General features: G+C 37.3%; 1 protein-coding gene across 7 annotated transcripts in view; it reads right to left on the reverse strand.

Annotated features, from left to right (window-relative positions):
- The window catches only part of LOC127442397 (rho GTPase-activating protein 29-like), a 58,739-nt gene that overhangs the window by 42,299 nt on the left and 158 nt on the right, over positions 1-16,282 (reverse strand). For all 7 annotated transcript variants that reach the window (XM_051700401.1, XM_051700398.1, XM_051700400.1 and 4 more), the window contains exon 2: positions 13,650-13,997. In XM_051700401.1, the coding sequence (XP_051556361.1) occupies positions 13,650-13,917 (268 nt within the window). In that variant the 5' untranslated portion in view covers positions 13,918-13,997. The remainder of the gene's footprint in view (positions 1-13,649; positions 13,998-16,282) is intronic.

Genomic DNA, 16,282 nt, shown 5'->3' on the forward strand with positions numbered 1-16,282 from the left:
GTAATACACTGCCATTAAAATTTTTGGACACAGATGACTGAATGTATGTTTCTTATTATCTTTAAAACCTTTTGATCTAAAGGCCTATGTTTAAATGCTTGAAATCAGCATTGTGGTCAAACATTAACTGTATGTACTGTACTGCACAATGTTGTAAAGTAAGGATGTTTTCTGAAATAATGGCATGATTTTTTATTTTTTTATCAATTAACTTCATACAAAGTGCAGTAAATATAAAAAAGAAACTACATAAATATTTGGTGTAACCACCCTATGCCTTTAAAACAGCACCACTTCTCCTAACTGGTTACAGTTCTATGTCTTCATTGCTTCTGTCTCTTCATGTAATCCCAGACTGAATCGATGTTAAGATCTGGGCTCTGTGGGGGCCAAACCACCTGCTGAAGGTCTACTTGTTCTACTTCTATTCTATTCTGTTTTCAAATTAAATGTTTAGAAATCTAAAATGTATATTTCCTATTAAGACACTAAAGATATAAAATAACCATTTTGAAACAAATGTTTTTGTGAAACATCTGATGTGCCTGAATTTAAGAATTTGAATGAACTATGTTGAATTTCTTAACAAACCTAATTAAGTAACTATACTTAATAACAATGGATGGATAAATAATGGATGTGTTGGACTGGATAATTAAGGAAAATCAACCATCAAAAACCCACCATACATGGGATCTCCCTTCAATACTGTTTAAAAAGCATCCCAGGTGGATACCTCATGAAGTGACAATAAAAGTGATTTGATTTTGATTTGATGAAGATGGTAAAGGCAATTGTAAAGAGTTTGTAAAAAGGCAAAAGAAAGGCAATTTTGAAGAGGCTACAATATAAAATTGTTTTGATTTAAATTTAAATTTTTGATTCCAACATAATTCCTATACTTTTCTAAATTGTGGAAAACAGTAATAGTGAATAATGAGTAGCTGTGTCCAAAATTTTGACTTGTAGTGGAATATAGTTTATTTAAATAAGTAAAACAAACAAAAAGGACAATGCACCTTAAATCGATTCAGTTGGATTCATTCAACTAAATCAATTCTGATTCAAGGCCTCGATATTCTTCCTATGAAATAGAAGAACAAACAAGTGGGACATCATTTAGAACAAAATCTGGCCAAAAAGAACATGTTTTTACATTAGTTTCGGTGGTTCGGAACAGCTTGCTGAGGCAAACTTTTAGGAAAACTTCTGACCAGCTGCTAAACACCTGTGACCTAAAGCTCCACCTAACTTGCTAATTCTGTTTATGTTGTTCAGTCAGTCAAAATTTGTCAATATGAACACACCAGCGTGTAGAGTTATTAGCGAGCTACTGCAAATTTACCTGCATCTGACAATCGTTCGCTTAGAGACATTTTCCAAGATCATGTCATACGATTTTTTTGTTGCTATTGTTGTTTAATTAGTCTACTAAAGGAATCAAATCTTCTCAAATTCTCTCAAGTGCCCATTCACTCATGTGCCATCTGCAGCGAAAGCCATTCACACATCTGCCCAAAGTAAGATATGCCTCTATCATCATACTTTTGTCTTTATTCTGTACATTAACACTTTTATACAGTTATCTTTGCAATAGTATCACTGTCATCATAAATCACAATAACAGAGTGTAATCGGTGCATATTATGGTCACGTATAACATGTTAGCACATTAGCGTCATTAATTCAGAATTAAAACAAGACAAATTAAATGTATTTTTATGCATATATATGACTTGAAATTAGGGCTGCACAATTAATCAAAATAAAATCAAAATCACAATGTGACCTCGTGCGACATTAAATCGCAAAGGGCTGCGATTTAATTAAATATTAAATAATAATAATTAACTAATAAATCTGCTTGCTTCGAAGTTTTCTTGCGCTGCTCTGTCCAGTCTATAAGTTAGAGCATTATTAGTGTTTTCAGAGCGGTTCTGTGCTCCACAACTCCATCTCAAGCTTAGAGGAAAAGAAGTGCTCAGAGTTTGGTTCTGTTTGCTTATGTGTGCTAAACACTTTATTTACACTAAACAGGTGCGTCCTGGGAGAAGGGGTTTTTATTATCATCTGCGGTAGCGGCATCTCAGCCTCCGCAAGGCACAGGTATCATAATAATAACGCGGAACACAAGATGGGGTATAATTCAAACAATTGTATTAAATGATTGCTGAGCAAACAGCATTAACAGTAGCACCTGTAGAGTCCAGAAACATGCACTCTTCCTCCATTCCAGTCATTTGTTTACCTCACAAGAGAGTATGTCACCCAGTGGCAACAAGTGAAAGTGGAACTAATATTACTAACATCCAACAAAATGAAAAGGAAGGAATGTATATATAATAAATCTATATAAAATACTTACATACTATAATATAATGCATTGTTAAATGGGAAATTCAGTTAACAGTGACATTGAGCAGAAAGCTTACATATAACCAGTTTTAACAGAGCTGCTGATAAAAAGTTAAACGGTCAGCAACAGATGTTTAGATGAAAAGAAAATTGGAGATAGGTATCGGATGTTAAAATCCTGATTGGAGCATCCCTAATATTCAAGTTGACTGGGTTTCAAAAACTAGTGATGATGATTAGTGGGCTGAGACCCCATCACAAAATGGACAAAAACATGTGTACAATTTGAATATGAAGAAGACAGTGTTTTTTCTTTGTTTCACTTTTTATATATGTATTTGTTTGTGGGTGAATTGAAAAAAATCTTTTTAAAAGGACTCAAGTCGCAATATTTTTGTCCATATTTTTGTCAAAATTGTGTAGCCCTAATTTAAATCATCATCGAATGGTTAAAACAACTTCTTTTACTGACCTCCATGTAAATTCTACTCACAGAATGAGGCATGAAGTCACTGATAACACATTTTAATGTCACATTAGTTAAGGTTTTACATGTAGTGTCCTCATATTTAAATGCTCCTCTAAAAGCCTCCCTCAATGATGTGGCGGGTGTCTGAATATTCGGGAACAGTGTACCGTTGCATGACTCTTTAGAACTTCTTTTTACCCCTAAATGAATAAAGAAGAACTTATCGGGGCCATCATAGTTGACAGTAATCCAGACTATTTGATCAAAAGTTTTAACCACAGAACACTAACTCAAATAAGAGTCCAGAACTACACAGTAAGCCTTAACGGCAAGATATACTTCAGTTTTCCACGTGCAACTATGCGTCACAAATTTTGTCACCCACACATCACATGCAGACTATCCGCGTGCAGCCCTGTATTCTCAACACGCAGACAATACGTGTCTGTGCACATCACCTGGACATGTGCCTGGCATTGATTGTGCTACAGAGTATCTCAAAGCATTCATAGTGTGCATACGTCAAATGCGTCTGTACGGGCTAATGGTCAAAAAACTATACTTTGAAGGCTATAGCACTCTACTGTGTGCGAGACGAAACGGCATGTGGAAAAACATAGTATAGCCAAGCCTTAAGAAAGACGCACAAAATCACACAGTGCTGCTATCTTAACTATCAACTCAAGTCTATAGACTGAAACGTTCAAACCACGTGGCCTCTTCCTGTTATCACAAAACTTTTCTAATTCCGAGCACTTAAGAGAAGCCATGAAATTGTTGCACGCAACAAAATAGCACATTCTTTCAGGTACCCACATGATGAGCGCAAACAGGCCACGATACACTTCCACACATTCTGAATGTGGTTCACGCCTTACACAGGGGAAATTATTTGATATTTAGACCTTCCAGTAAAAACACCCCACCCTTCTAAATCTCCAACTGTCACGGGAGTTCAGCGTTACACTAAAAACATCTCAATTTTGGATTCAAGGAAAATCATGCTAGGCTTGGCTCTCTGGTGTGATTTGACAAAAGAAACAAAAGTCACAGACATTTCTCAGAGGATGTGTACTACATCTAAGAATTTTACTGGGAAAGATGTCAATCAGAGGGAAGGAATGTACAAAACCATACAGATAGAAATGTAACTATCAAAACACAGCAATTTACACATCACTTCTTAAACAATTCACTGACTGACAGGAAGTCAATCAATCATGCCAGTGTGGACAAGTGGCTTAGGCAACATTTTGAAATTTCGGCTAGGAAGTCATTTTTCACATGTCATGCACCTAAAAACAGTCAATCGAAGCCAAAGCAAAAGCAACAAGTGAACATTTGTTCTTTAGGAATGCGGGGTATGCAGGAGGAGGGAGGGGGCTTCATGGCGGAGGAGGAATCACTGGAGTTAAGACTTTTGTCACAACGATCTAAGTGATGAGCCAAGTTTATAGTCAACACAACCACTAAAAATAAAAAACAGAAGTGCTGTGATCGCAGCTTTTTATAGAAAACATAGCAACATGGTTAAATAAACACTTAACAACCCGACAGTTTTTGTAACTTAATCGACCACATTGTGTCTACAAAGGCTGCAACCAAACATCTGTTGTGTCTTGAATTTAGACTGCAGAAGCAAATAAGCACAGAGATGAGTTCTCTAGCATTCCTCCAGTCTGATCTGTAGATCTGATGTAAAATAAGAGCCAGGAAGTGCTGTGATTATCAATTTCAATGCAGAAAGGATGAATACATAAATTTAGAGGGTCAGTGAGCATCTCCTCCACTGAGAGGTAACAGGGCAGGGGGAGAGTGGGGAGGTCAAAAGTATGTGCTTGTGGGAAGTGTCACCAGACATAGGGCAGCTTGACAGAAGGTGGTCTGGTGGGGTCATAAGGAGAATCTCTTTTATTAATACTTAACCACACAGCCAACAGATTACATAAAACCAGATAGAATTCCATCTATTTTTAGGCGGCCAGCACTGATTGAAATAAAAGGCAACAGTTGCTCGAATTCTGCACACCAAACCTTTACACTTATTATTGATTTTATTTATTCATTTTGATTTGTTTTGTTGGTATTTTGTCTGTATAGAGCATAAGAGCGTGCACTTTTTCAGCTGTCCTGGTTCCTGAGGTATTTTCCCCATTTTTTTTTTTTTTTTTTTGATAGGGGATTTCGTGAAATAATTCATAAAAGAGTTTGAAGCCATAAACCAAACCAACCAGCATCCACTACAAACTTTGATTTGGAGCAAAATAATTTGATAATCAGATGAAAAGACAAAGTTACAAGAATGCATACTTAACGTCTTTAATGAGGGAATAAAAACAATGGAAAAATATAAAACTATTGATTTAAAGCTGTTGATTATAAGTATAGAATTAATTAGATTTAAAGTTTATTGCAAAATAAGCTATTTAGATATACAAATACAAGCAGTTTGAGAGTGCAGGAAGTAGTGTTGTCAAAAGTACCGGTACTTCGGTACCAAGTCGATACTAAAATAAAAAAGATGTAACGATACCAGCGTTTCTGCAGTACCGGTAGTACTGAACACCGACTCAATCCGGTACTAGCGTGCAGTATGACTGACACACGACAGCTTTAAAATGCTAATTTTGAGCATGTGCTCTGTTACTCCTTACATTGAAATGGACAATGAATCATATTAAAATCGTGACATTCCCAGTGTGATTTATTAAACTGCTAAAGGCTGCAATCTTCATGTGGAAGATACGCATACTTTGAATGAATGTATAAATCTGAACGCTTATACACTGGAAACTCCACAGACATTGAGAATCATTCACGACACGTTGTTTCAGATAACAGAGCAGAGCACTAATCTACTGTGAACCAGCACATGTAAACTATATATTTATATAATTAAATCACAGCATTTGCAACTTTTGTTTTTTATATAGCATTTAAAACAACAGAGTTGACCAAAGTGCTTCACAGTAATAAAATTTAAAACATAACATTTCAAAATTACCATACTCACACCAGTAATCTAAAACACAAAATACAAACACTCCAAAACATTGTCCTACATTTCATTTGTCTGACTCAAAGGTCAGTGTAAAGAGATGAGATTTCAGAGGTGATTTAAAAGTCTCCATGTTGCAAACTGTTTATCCAGAAAGTGAAGATTCCGGCAAAAGATACACGTCATAATAAAGGCACGTTTCAAAATATAAGCTAGAGCCCTGAAATTCAAGAAATTGTGACAGAAATATATTACAACTGTATAGTAAAATCTAATATTTACTGTAATAATAATAATAAATAATAATTAAGCAATATATCACAAGCAAGACTGCTGTTGAATAAAAGTTTAGCAGTAAAATGCAATGACATGTTGAAAAGCTCTATTTTCAGTTGATAAAAGTTTTAAGAATGAATTGATTTGACACCATTTTGAAGATGGAATCAAATTAAACTCTAAAACACATAGTTCTGGAAAATAATAATAATAATAATAATACAGGGCTCCAGACTGCGACTAAAATGGATGCAAATGTGACCAAAAATAATTGATTGTGACAATAATCTAGTATTTAAATGTAATCCTAGTCGCCATTGGCGACAGTCGGGTTGTGTGTGTTCATATGCAGTTTCGTCAGATATCATCTTGTGAGTTACTGAATACATCTTTAAAGCACGCACCACCAGTGTGTCTCACACCACTTTTCACCCGTTGTGTTATCACAACTAGCTCGCTAGTCGCTACACTGCACGCAACAACAAACCCAGCGTGAGAGAGTCGTGAACAAATGACTCTTTTGAACCGGGTCCTTTTCATGAAACACCCGAAAGAACTGAGAGTTTGAACTCAGGAGCTCAGGTTAGCAGTTTGAATCAGATTCACATCTGGGAGTGCAGACATTTCAAAATAAGAGTCCCAAGTATATTTAGGGCTTCTTTATAATTAAAAGTCCCATATCATGTACCACTTTTTTTCTTTCTTCTTCTGGTAATTATTGATTGGGACTGGAGTAGCACAATAAACTGCATCTGTAATTTCTTATAATTTCTAATTATAATTTCTAAGGCAATATGTTAAAAAAAAAACATATTGCCTTAGAAAAATTATAATTATATAAATTATATATATACAGTTCTGCTCAAAAGTTTGCATACCCTGGCAGAAATTGTGAAATTTTGCCATTGATTTTGAAAATATGACTGATCATGTAATCATGTATTTTATTTAAGGATAGTGATCATATGAAGCCATTTATTATCACATAGTTGTTTGGCTCCTTTTTAAATCATAATGATAACAGAAATCACCCAAATGGCCCTGATCAAAAGTTCACATACAGACACATACAGGCCTTGTTACAGACACACAAGGTGACACACGCAGGTTTAAATGACAATTAAAGGTTAATTTCCCACACCTGTGGCTTTTTAAATTGCAATTAGTGTCTGTGTATAAGTTGTCAATGGGTTTGTTAGCTCTCACGTGGATGCACTGAGCAGGCTAGATACTGAGCCATGGGGAGCAGAAAAGAACTGTCAAAAGACCTGCGTAACAAGGTAATGGAACTTTATAAAGATGGAAAAGGATATAAAAGATATCCAAAACCTTGAAAATGCCAGTCAGTACTGTTCAATCACTTATTAAGAAGTGGAAAATTTGGTCTACCTGACCAAGCCAAGGTCAGGTAGACCAAGAAAGATTTTAGCCACAACTGCCAGAAGAATTGTTCGGGATACAAAGAAAAACCCACAGGTAACCTCAGGAGAAATACAGGCTGCTCTGGAAAAAGACAGTGTGGTTGTTTTAAGGAGCACAATACGACGATACTTGAACAAAAATGAGCTGCATGGTCGAGTTGCCAATGCCACAAAAAAGCCCGGTTACAATATGCCTGACAACACCTTGACACGCCACACAGCTTCTGGCACACTGTAATTTGGAGCGACGTGACCAAAATAGAGCTTTATGGTCACAACCATAAGCGCTATGTTTGGAGAGGGGTCAACAAGGCCTATAGTGAAAAGAATACCATGCCCACTGTGAAGCATGGTGGTGGCTCACTGATGTTTTGGGGGGTAGTGAGCTCTAAAGGCACAGGGAATCTTGTGACAATTGACGGCAAGATGAATGCAGCATGTTATTTAGAAAATACTGGCAGACAATTTGCATTCTTCTGCACGAAAGCTGCGCATGGGACGCTCTTGGACTTTCCAGCATGACAATGACCCTAAGCACAAGGCCAAGTTGACCCTCCAGTGGTTACAGCGTAAAAAGGTGAAGGTTCTGGAGTGGCCATCACAGTCTGCTGACCTTAATTTCATCGAGCCACTCTGGGGAGATCTCAAACGTGCAGTTCATGCAAGACAACAAAAGACTTTGCATGACCTGGAGGCATTTTATCAAGACGAATGGGCAGCTATACCACCTGCAAGAATTTGGGGCCTCATAGACAACTATTACAAAAGACTGCATGCTGTCATTAATGCTAAAGGGGGCAATACACAGTATTAAGAACTAAGGGTATGCAGACTTTTGAACAGGGGTCATTTCATTTTTTTCTTTGTTGCCATGTTTTGTTTTATGATTGTGCCATTCTGTTATAACCTACAGTTGAATATGAATCCCATAAGAAATAAAAGAAATGTGTTTTGCCTGCTCACTCATGTTTTCTTTAAAAATGGTACATATATTACCAATTCTCCAAGGGTATGCAAACTTTTGAGCACAGCTGTATATATATATATATATATAGAGAGAGAGGAGAGAGAGAGAGAGAGAGAGAGAGAGAGAGAGAGTGAGAGAGAGATCAAGTTTTTGACCCTTGGGACAACTGAGGGACTTGTACACAACTATTACACAAGGTGCAAACATTCAATGATGCTCAAGAAGGCAGCACACTACTTTATGCATACTATATGTAATGTAGATTCTGAAGGGCAGTACTAAATATACAAATCTTTTGTCTCTTATATTTGTATAAATTATGAAAGGGGTGAGAACATTTGAGACAAAAGGGAATGCAAACGTATCTTCTCAACAATATATTCTGTTTATTAAACCTCTGATTAATGGGTTATCAGCTGTCTTCTTTTTCTTCGGCTTTCTTTCTTGTTTCTGAACAGCAGTCTAAATCGAGCAATTTTGTGATTTGGCAACTAAAAACAGCCATTTGGCTCCTTAATGTTTCAGTTTAGGAGCCAATGGCTCCTAAGTCATTTTTTTAGTCTGGAGCCCTGTAATAATAATAATAATAATAATAATAACAAAAAGGAGAACATGACTTGGTAAAGATAAAACAGATTTCAGTAGGGTGCTACTTAAAAACACTTAAGCAATGCATCCTTGATTGAAAAACACTTGAAGGAAACATGCATTTCTTTTCATTTATTATTTACACTGAAATATAACTTTTTAAATAGGCTAAAGGGGTGTGTTCAATAGCACATTGTCATATTAGCATATTTATGCTGTGGTACCGAAATTGGTATCGAGAACTGTGAAATTTCACTGGTATCGGTACCAACAACTGAAATTTTGGTTCCGTGACAACACTAGTAAGAAGACTTGATTGCATAATTCGCAGTGCACCATGGGAGTAAGCGATTGCTGCAGAGCTCTTTTGCAGTGATTCTGTGATTGATCAGTCATTTCCCTTCAGGTTCATACAGTTGAAGTCAGAAGTTTACATACGGCCAAATACAATTAAACTCAGTTTTTCACAATTCCTGACATTTAATCATAGAAAACATTCCCTGTTTTAGGTCAGTTAAAATCATTATTTTAAGAATGTGAAATGTCAGAATAATAATAGAGAGAATGATTTATTTCAGCTTTTATTTCTTTCATCACATTCCCAGTGGGTCAGAAGTTTACATACACTTTGTTAGTATTTGGTAGCATACCAATTGTTTAACTTGGGTCAAATGTTTTGGGCAGCCTTCCATGATCTTCTCACAAAAAGTTGCTGGAAATTTGGCCCATTCCTCAAAACAAAACTGGTGTAACTGAGTCAGGTTTGTAGGCCTCCTTGCTCGCACATGCTTTTTCAGTTCTGCCCACAAATTTTCTATCGGACTGAGGTCAGGGCTTTGTGATGGCCACTCCAATACCTTGACTTTGTTGTCCTTAAGCCATTTTGCCACAACTTTGGTGGTATGCTTGGGGTCATTGTCCATCTGGAAGACCCATTTGCGAGCTTTAACTTCCTGGCTGATGTATTGAGATGTTGCTTAAATATAGCCACATCATTTTTCTTCCTCATGATGCCATCTATTTTGTGAAGTGCACCAGTCCCTACTGCAGCAAAGCACCCCCACAACATGATGCTGCCACCCCCTTTCTTCACGGCTGGTATGGTGTTCTTCGGCTTGCAATCCTCACCCTTTTTCCTCCAAACATAACGATTTTCATTATGGCCAAACAGTTCAATTTTTGTTTCATCAGACCAGAGGACATTTCTCCAAAATGTAAGATCTTTATCCCCATGTACACTTACAAACTGTACAAACTGTTTTGGAACAGTGGCTTCATCCTTGCTGAGCAGGCTTTCAGGTTATGTTGATAAAGGACTTGTTTTACTGTGGATATATATATACTTGTCTACCTGTTTCCTCCAGCATCTTCACAAGGTTCTTTGCTGTTGTTCTGGGATTGATTTGCACTTTTCGCACCAAACTACGTTCATCTCTAGGAGACAGAATGCTTCTCCTTCCTGAGCGGTATGATGGCTGCATGGTCCCGTGGTGTTTATACTTGCGTATTATTGTTTATACAGATGAACGTGGTACCTTCAAGCCTTTGGAAATTGCTCCCAAGGATGAACCAGACTTTTGGAGGTCCACAATTTTTTTCTGAGGTCTTGGCTCAGAATTCTTTGATTTCTTTTGATTTTCCCATGATGTCAGGCAAAGAGGCACTGAGTTTGAAGGTAGGCCTTAAAATACATCCACAGGTACACCACCAATTAGCCAATTAACCTATCAGAAGCTAATTGGCTAATTGTCTAAAGGCTTGACATCATTTTCTGGAATTTCCAAGCAGCTTAAAGGCACAGTTAACTTAGTGTATGTAAACATCTGACCCACTGGAATTGTGATATAATCAATTAAAAGTGAAACAATCTGTCTGTAAACAATTGTTGGAAAAATTACTCATGTCATGCACAAAGTAGATGTCCTAAACGACATGCCAAAACTATAGTTTGCTAATATGAAATTTGTGCAGTGGCTAAATTTTTTTTTAAATGACTTCAACCTAAGTGTATGTAAACTTCTGACTTCAACTGTAAGTAGTGTAGTTCTTTTGCAGAAATTCTGCAATTAAACATGCTTATTTCAATTAAGTTTAAATAATATGGACTGATGGCTTTAACAGAAGCATATACCATTGATTAACAACCTCTGAGCTCATGGTATGTCTGTCTTTATAGGTTTATAAGTTATCATCACAATCAATTATCCTATGGAAAAACTGAATGGGAATTTTTACTTCTGGAACTCAACTGTTGCGTACTATAGCCTCTTCAGAGAAGTATAATACACTTGGCTATGAGAATAACAAAGTAGAAACAACAAATCTATAGCTACCACACTTGTTTTGCTGGTGATCACCGTTTTACAGTGCAATCAGAAAGTATTCAGACCCCTTTATTTTATTTTTTGTTCATTCATTTTGTTATGTCACATTAATCTACACTCCATACCCCTTAATGTCAAAGCAAATACCAGATTTTTGATAACTTTAGCAAATTTATTAAAAAGAAAAACTGAAATATCACACTGACATAAGTATTCAGACCCTTAAATCAGTACTTAGTTGAAGCACCTTTGGCAGCGATTACAGCCTCAAGTCTTTTTGGGTATGATGCCCAATTTTTTTCTGCCATTCTTCCCTGCATATCTTCTTACGCTCTGCCAGGTTGGATGGGGACCGTCGGTGGACAGCCATTGCTGGGTCTCTCCAGAGATGTTCGATTGGGTTCACGTCCGGGCTCTGGCTGGGCCACTCAAAGACATTCACAGAGCTGTCTGTAAGCCACACTTGTTGTCTTGGCTGTGTGCTTAGGGTCATTGTCCTGTTGGACCAGGTTTTCATTAAGGATATCTCTGTATTTTGCTGTGTTCAGCTTTCCTTCAACCCTGACCAGTCCCCCAGTCCCTGCTGCTGAAAAACACCCCCACAGCATGATGCTACCACCACCATGCTTCACAGTTGGGATGGTATTAAGCAGGTGATGAGCAGTGCCTGGTTTCCTCCAGACATGACGCTTGGAATTGAGGCCAAACAGTTCAATATTAATTTCATCAGACCAGAGAATCTTGTTTCTCACAGTCTGAGAATCCTTTAGGTGCTTTTTTTTATGTGTCTTGCACTGAGGAGAGGCTTCCGTCTGGCCACTCTACCATAAAGCCCAGATTGGTGGAGTGTTGCAGTGATGGTTGTCCTTCTGCAAGTTACTCCCAACTCCACACATGATCTCTGGAGCTCAAACAGAGTGACCATCGGGTTCTTGGTCACCTCTCTAGGAAGAGACCTGGTTGTTTCAAACTTCTTACATTTAAGAATTATGGAGGCCACTGTGCTCTTGGGAACCTTCAATGCAGCCAAAATCAAAATCTCTGAGCTCTGCAAGCAGTTCATTTGACCTCATGGCTTGGTTTTTGCTCTGATATGCATATTCAGCTGTGAGACATAATATAGACAGGTGTGTGCCTTTCCAAATCATGTCCAATCAACTGAATTTGCCACAGGTGGACTCCAATCAACATGTAGAAACATCTCAAAGATGATCCAGAGAAATGGGATGCACCTAAACTAAATTTCAACCGTCATAGCAAAGGGTCTGAATACTTATGTCAATGTTATATTTCATTTTTTATTTTTTTTTTAATACATTTGCAAAGTTATCAAAATCTGTTTTTTGCTTTGTAATTATGGGGTATGGACTGTAGATTGATGTGGAAAACATATATAATTTAAAGCATTTTAGCATAAGGCTGCAACATAACAAAATGTGAAGAAAAAAAATGAAGGGGATACTTTTGGATGAACTGTAGGTGGGGAAACGTTTTCCGAAAAAAAAAAAAAAAAACACTGGAATTCCCAGTGGAATGGGAAGAGTAACCAAACCTCCAGTAAATCCCATCATCTCTGTTGGGGATGGGACAGCTTGGCTATTCTTAGATGGGAAAGTATTTAAATGTGCAAATGCCACAAACCATAATTGGCCAGTCATTATCTATACGCCACTGCCCTGTCATAAAGTTAAATGTTTTAGCTTTTTGACTTCATAAACATAACAATAACATAATGGCTTTCCATTCTTTCACTGTGAGTCAAAAATCCACAGAGCAAGCTACCATTTTTCTAAAAGGGACAATCTAAAAGGAACATAACCTTCTAGCTGTAGCAAACGGCACAGAACAAGAGCACCTGAGAAAAAGCAAAGAGAGGAATAGCCAACAACATGCACAGTGGGTCATGTGCAGTCATATCTCTTTTAGGGGGGAGATTTTCTACCACAGGGAGGCAAATTTCACAGATGCCTTGTGCAGCAGAAAAGAAACACTCTCAGCAGGAGTTTACCCATGGCATCCTCACAGACATGGCACTCCTCCAGTAATCGGAACACTAACACTAATATAACATCACACAAGCATTCTGCATCTGTGTGGGCAGAGACAGCTGACCCATAGGCACACTTAGTAGAAGCTGACACATCATGAAATGAACAACGATACCATAGGATCGATCACAGCTGCTATTTATCAAAGCACTTGCTTGACCCTATCATTTCAAATAACAAGCCTAAATGGCACAGAATCCCACCTTTGGAATGGAAAGCCTCCTTAAGGCTCAGCAGCACGTCAGAAAACTTGCGCACATCATTGACCAGTTGCATGATGTATTCAGGGTCTCCTCCAGGGGCCGTGATGGTGTAGTCTATTCCCATAGCACTCAGGGGGTTCGTCTTAGAGCTGCGGCCCATTTCTAGCGTTTTGTTGGAGCCAGGAGATGAGGGCACGATATTGGGGTAGGAAAGACGAGCACCGCTTGTCACGCGCTTATTGCCACTGTTGCTGCCTTGTCGGAACATTCCAGCAGCTGCTTCTGCCGTTACTGAGCCACCTCAGCCGCAGAACCAAGCTCCCTCCTGACGATGGAGAGCCGGGTACACTGTGGAAGAAAAGACTGATGATGAACAGCTATTGACAGCTTATAACATCAGATGCAGAACAGAGAGTCCCACCCAATAGTGATCGATAGATATGGGTTTTTTTATGGCCGATGTTGATATCCAGAGAGCAGGGTGTCCGATAAGCTGATATATCACACAATTTAATATAGTAAATAACAACCATAAAATTGCTAAAAAATTTATAAACTCTTATTTAGCACTATATTTACTCAATTTCACACTAAACTTTAACTTTGTAAAAAAGAACCTAAAAAAAAAAGTGATCCAATTTTAGTAATTTATTTGCACATGAAAAAAAAGTATATATTAGGAAGATGGAAATAACAGTACATACAGTATATAATTTAATAATTAATAATTAATTATAATTATAATTAATAATTAATAATTTAATAATTATAATAATAATAATTTTAGTCCAGCAACCATGGATGGCATGTATGGCATGTACATTTTAGCAATCACATTTTCTCAAAAAATACCAAATCAAACCAATTGTACATACAGTGCATAGTGAATAAGACATTTACACATAGCACACATGAAGCGCTTTTACTTTGAAGTTGCACTCACATGCTCATGCAGATCCAGCATGAGCAGCAATCTCCTGACCATTTAAACGGCTTGGATCGCCTGCTTGAATTGTGACAGACTGACCCTCAAGATTTGTGAATCAGAGGAAATTTTTATCCTGATCCTTAAGTTTTTTTATTCTGGCTGATGGAATAAGCGCTTCAGAAGAAGTTATTAGATAAGCGCTCGACGAGAAGAAAAACGCTGGATTTGAGAGGTTCGTGAATTACATCTTTTTAAACAAGACATCTGCATATTTGCAGATGGTATATAATAGAAGGTTTATTGATATTTGCCTTTTATCATTAGAAAAGTTACAGGAAACTGTTGAGGAGTGACTATTAGAATACATGCTTTAGAGGTAAATAAATGAGCACTCCACAGGATGCTGGATCTGCTGAAGTTGTGTGAGGTTGGTTTATTACATCTGTTTAAACGAGATATGTGCATATTTGTAGATGGTATATGATATTTGTTTTATTTATATTTGCTTTTTTATCATTAGACAAGACAGTTAAAAGTTACAGGGAACTGTTGAGGAGAGAGAGGGAGAACGAAACAGGCGAGCACTATAACATTATGAGCTCAAACGCGTCTGCTGCGGCTCTGATATGCGGACCGTTTAAATGACACTGTGTTGCACTGTGTTGTCTATTATTGTAGTAACACGATGGCACATAACAACAAAACTAACCGTGACTGGTCATTTACATGTCTCAGTCGCTTCACATGCAAGCAGGCGATTCTTAGCGCCCTCAAGAAACAAATCGGCCGATGCCGATAATTTAAAAATTTGGAATATCGGCCGATTTATCGGCCTCTGCGATATATTGGTCGACCACTACCACGCAACACATGTTTGTCCTTTCTTTTGGGAATGGTGAAGCCTTAATGGTTAAAGATCTGGACTGGACTGGGATAGTTCACTCAAAAAAGAAAATTGTGTCATTACTAACTCACCTTGTTGTTGCAAACCTGAATTACTTTCTTCCGTGGAACTCAAACGGAGATATTAGGGAGGATGTTTGCTTCTGTCTAACATCTTTTGAGTTCCACGGAAGAAAGAAAGTCATACAAGTTTGAGGGTGAGTCATGAATACAGAAATTAAATTTTTGAGTGAACTGTCCTTTAAAGGTGCACTAAGTCATTATTTCCAAAATCAATTTATTTAATCTATTTATATGCATTTTTTGTAATCAGTGACCTTTTTCCTTTTTCATTGTGATTGCGTGCCTGCTTTCGTCTGTAAGTGAGGTATGTCTGCTGTGGAATGAGAGTAATGCACAGATCTTTAGCACTCAAAAGGAGTTTGACACCTGTCACTCAAAACAAAACCTCTAAACTGCGTTCTGTGTCATGAGAGGAAATGGATAAATTAATATGACCAGCTATTATCTGTGACAGAATTAAACGTCAAAGTTTGGCTTATGGTCCCAAATTAACAAATTTGAGACTGAATTATAGATAAAAAAAAAAAACTCTATTATTACAATTATGTAGTCTATCTTAGTATTTATTTTCAGCTTCCTTAGGACCATCAGAAAACCCTTATGATTTGACAAATCTAGTAAAATGGCTAATTCAGCGCAATACTAAACAAAATTCTTCACTTCATAGCTGCTTCACATTTTAGCGCAGTTAGCTAACCAATTTACCTGTTAACTTAAATTAAACTTTTAACATGTAACT

The sequence above is a fragment of the Myxocyprinus asiaticus genome, chromosome 6 (genome assembly GCF_019703515.2).
Source record: "Myxocyprinus asiaticus isolate MX2 ecotype Aquarium Trade chromosome 6, UBuf_Myxa_2, whole genome shotgun sequence".
NCBI classification, from domain to species: Eukaryota; Metazoa; Chordata; class Actinopteri; order Cypriniformes; family Catostomidae; genus Myxocyprinus; species Myxocyprinus asiaticus.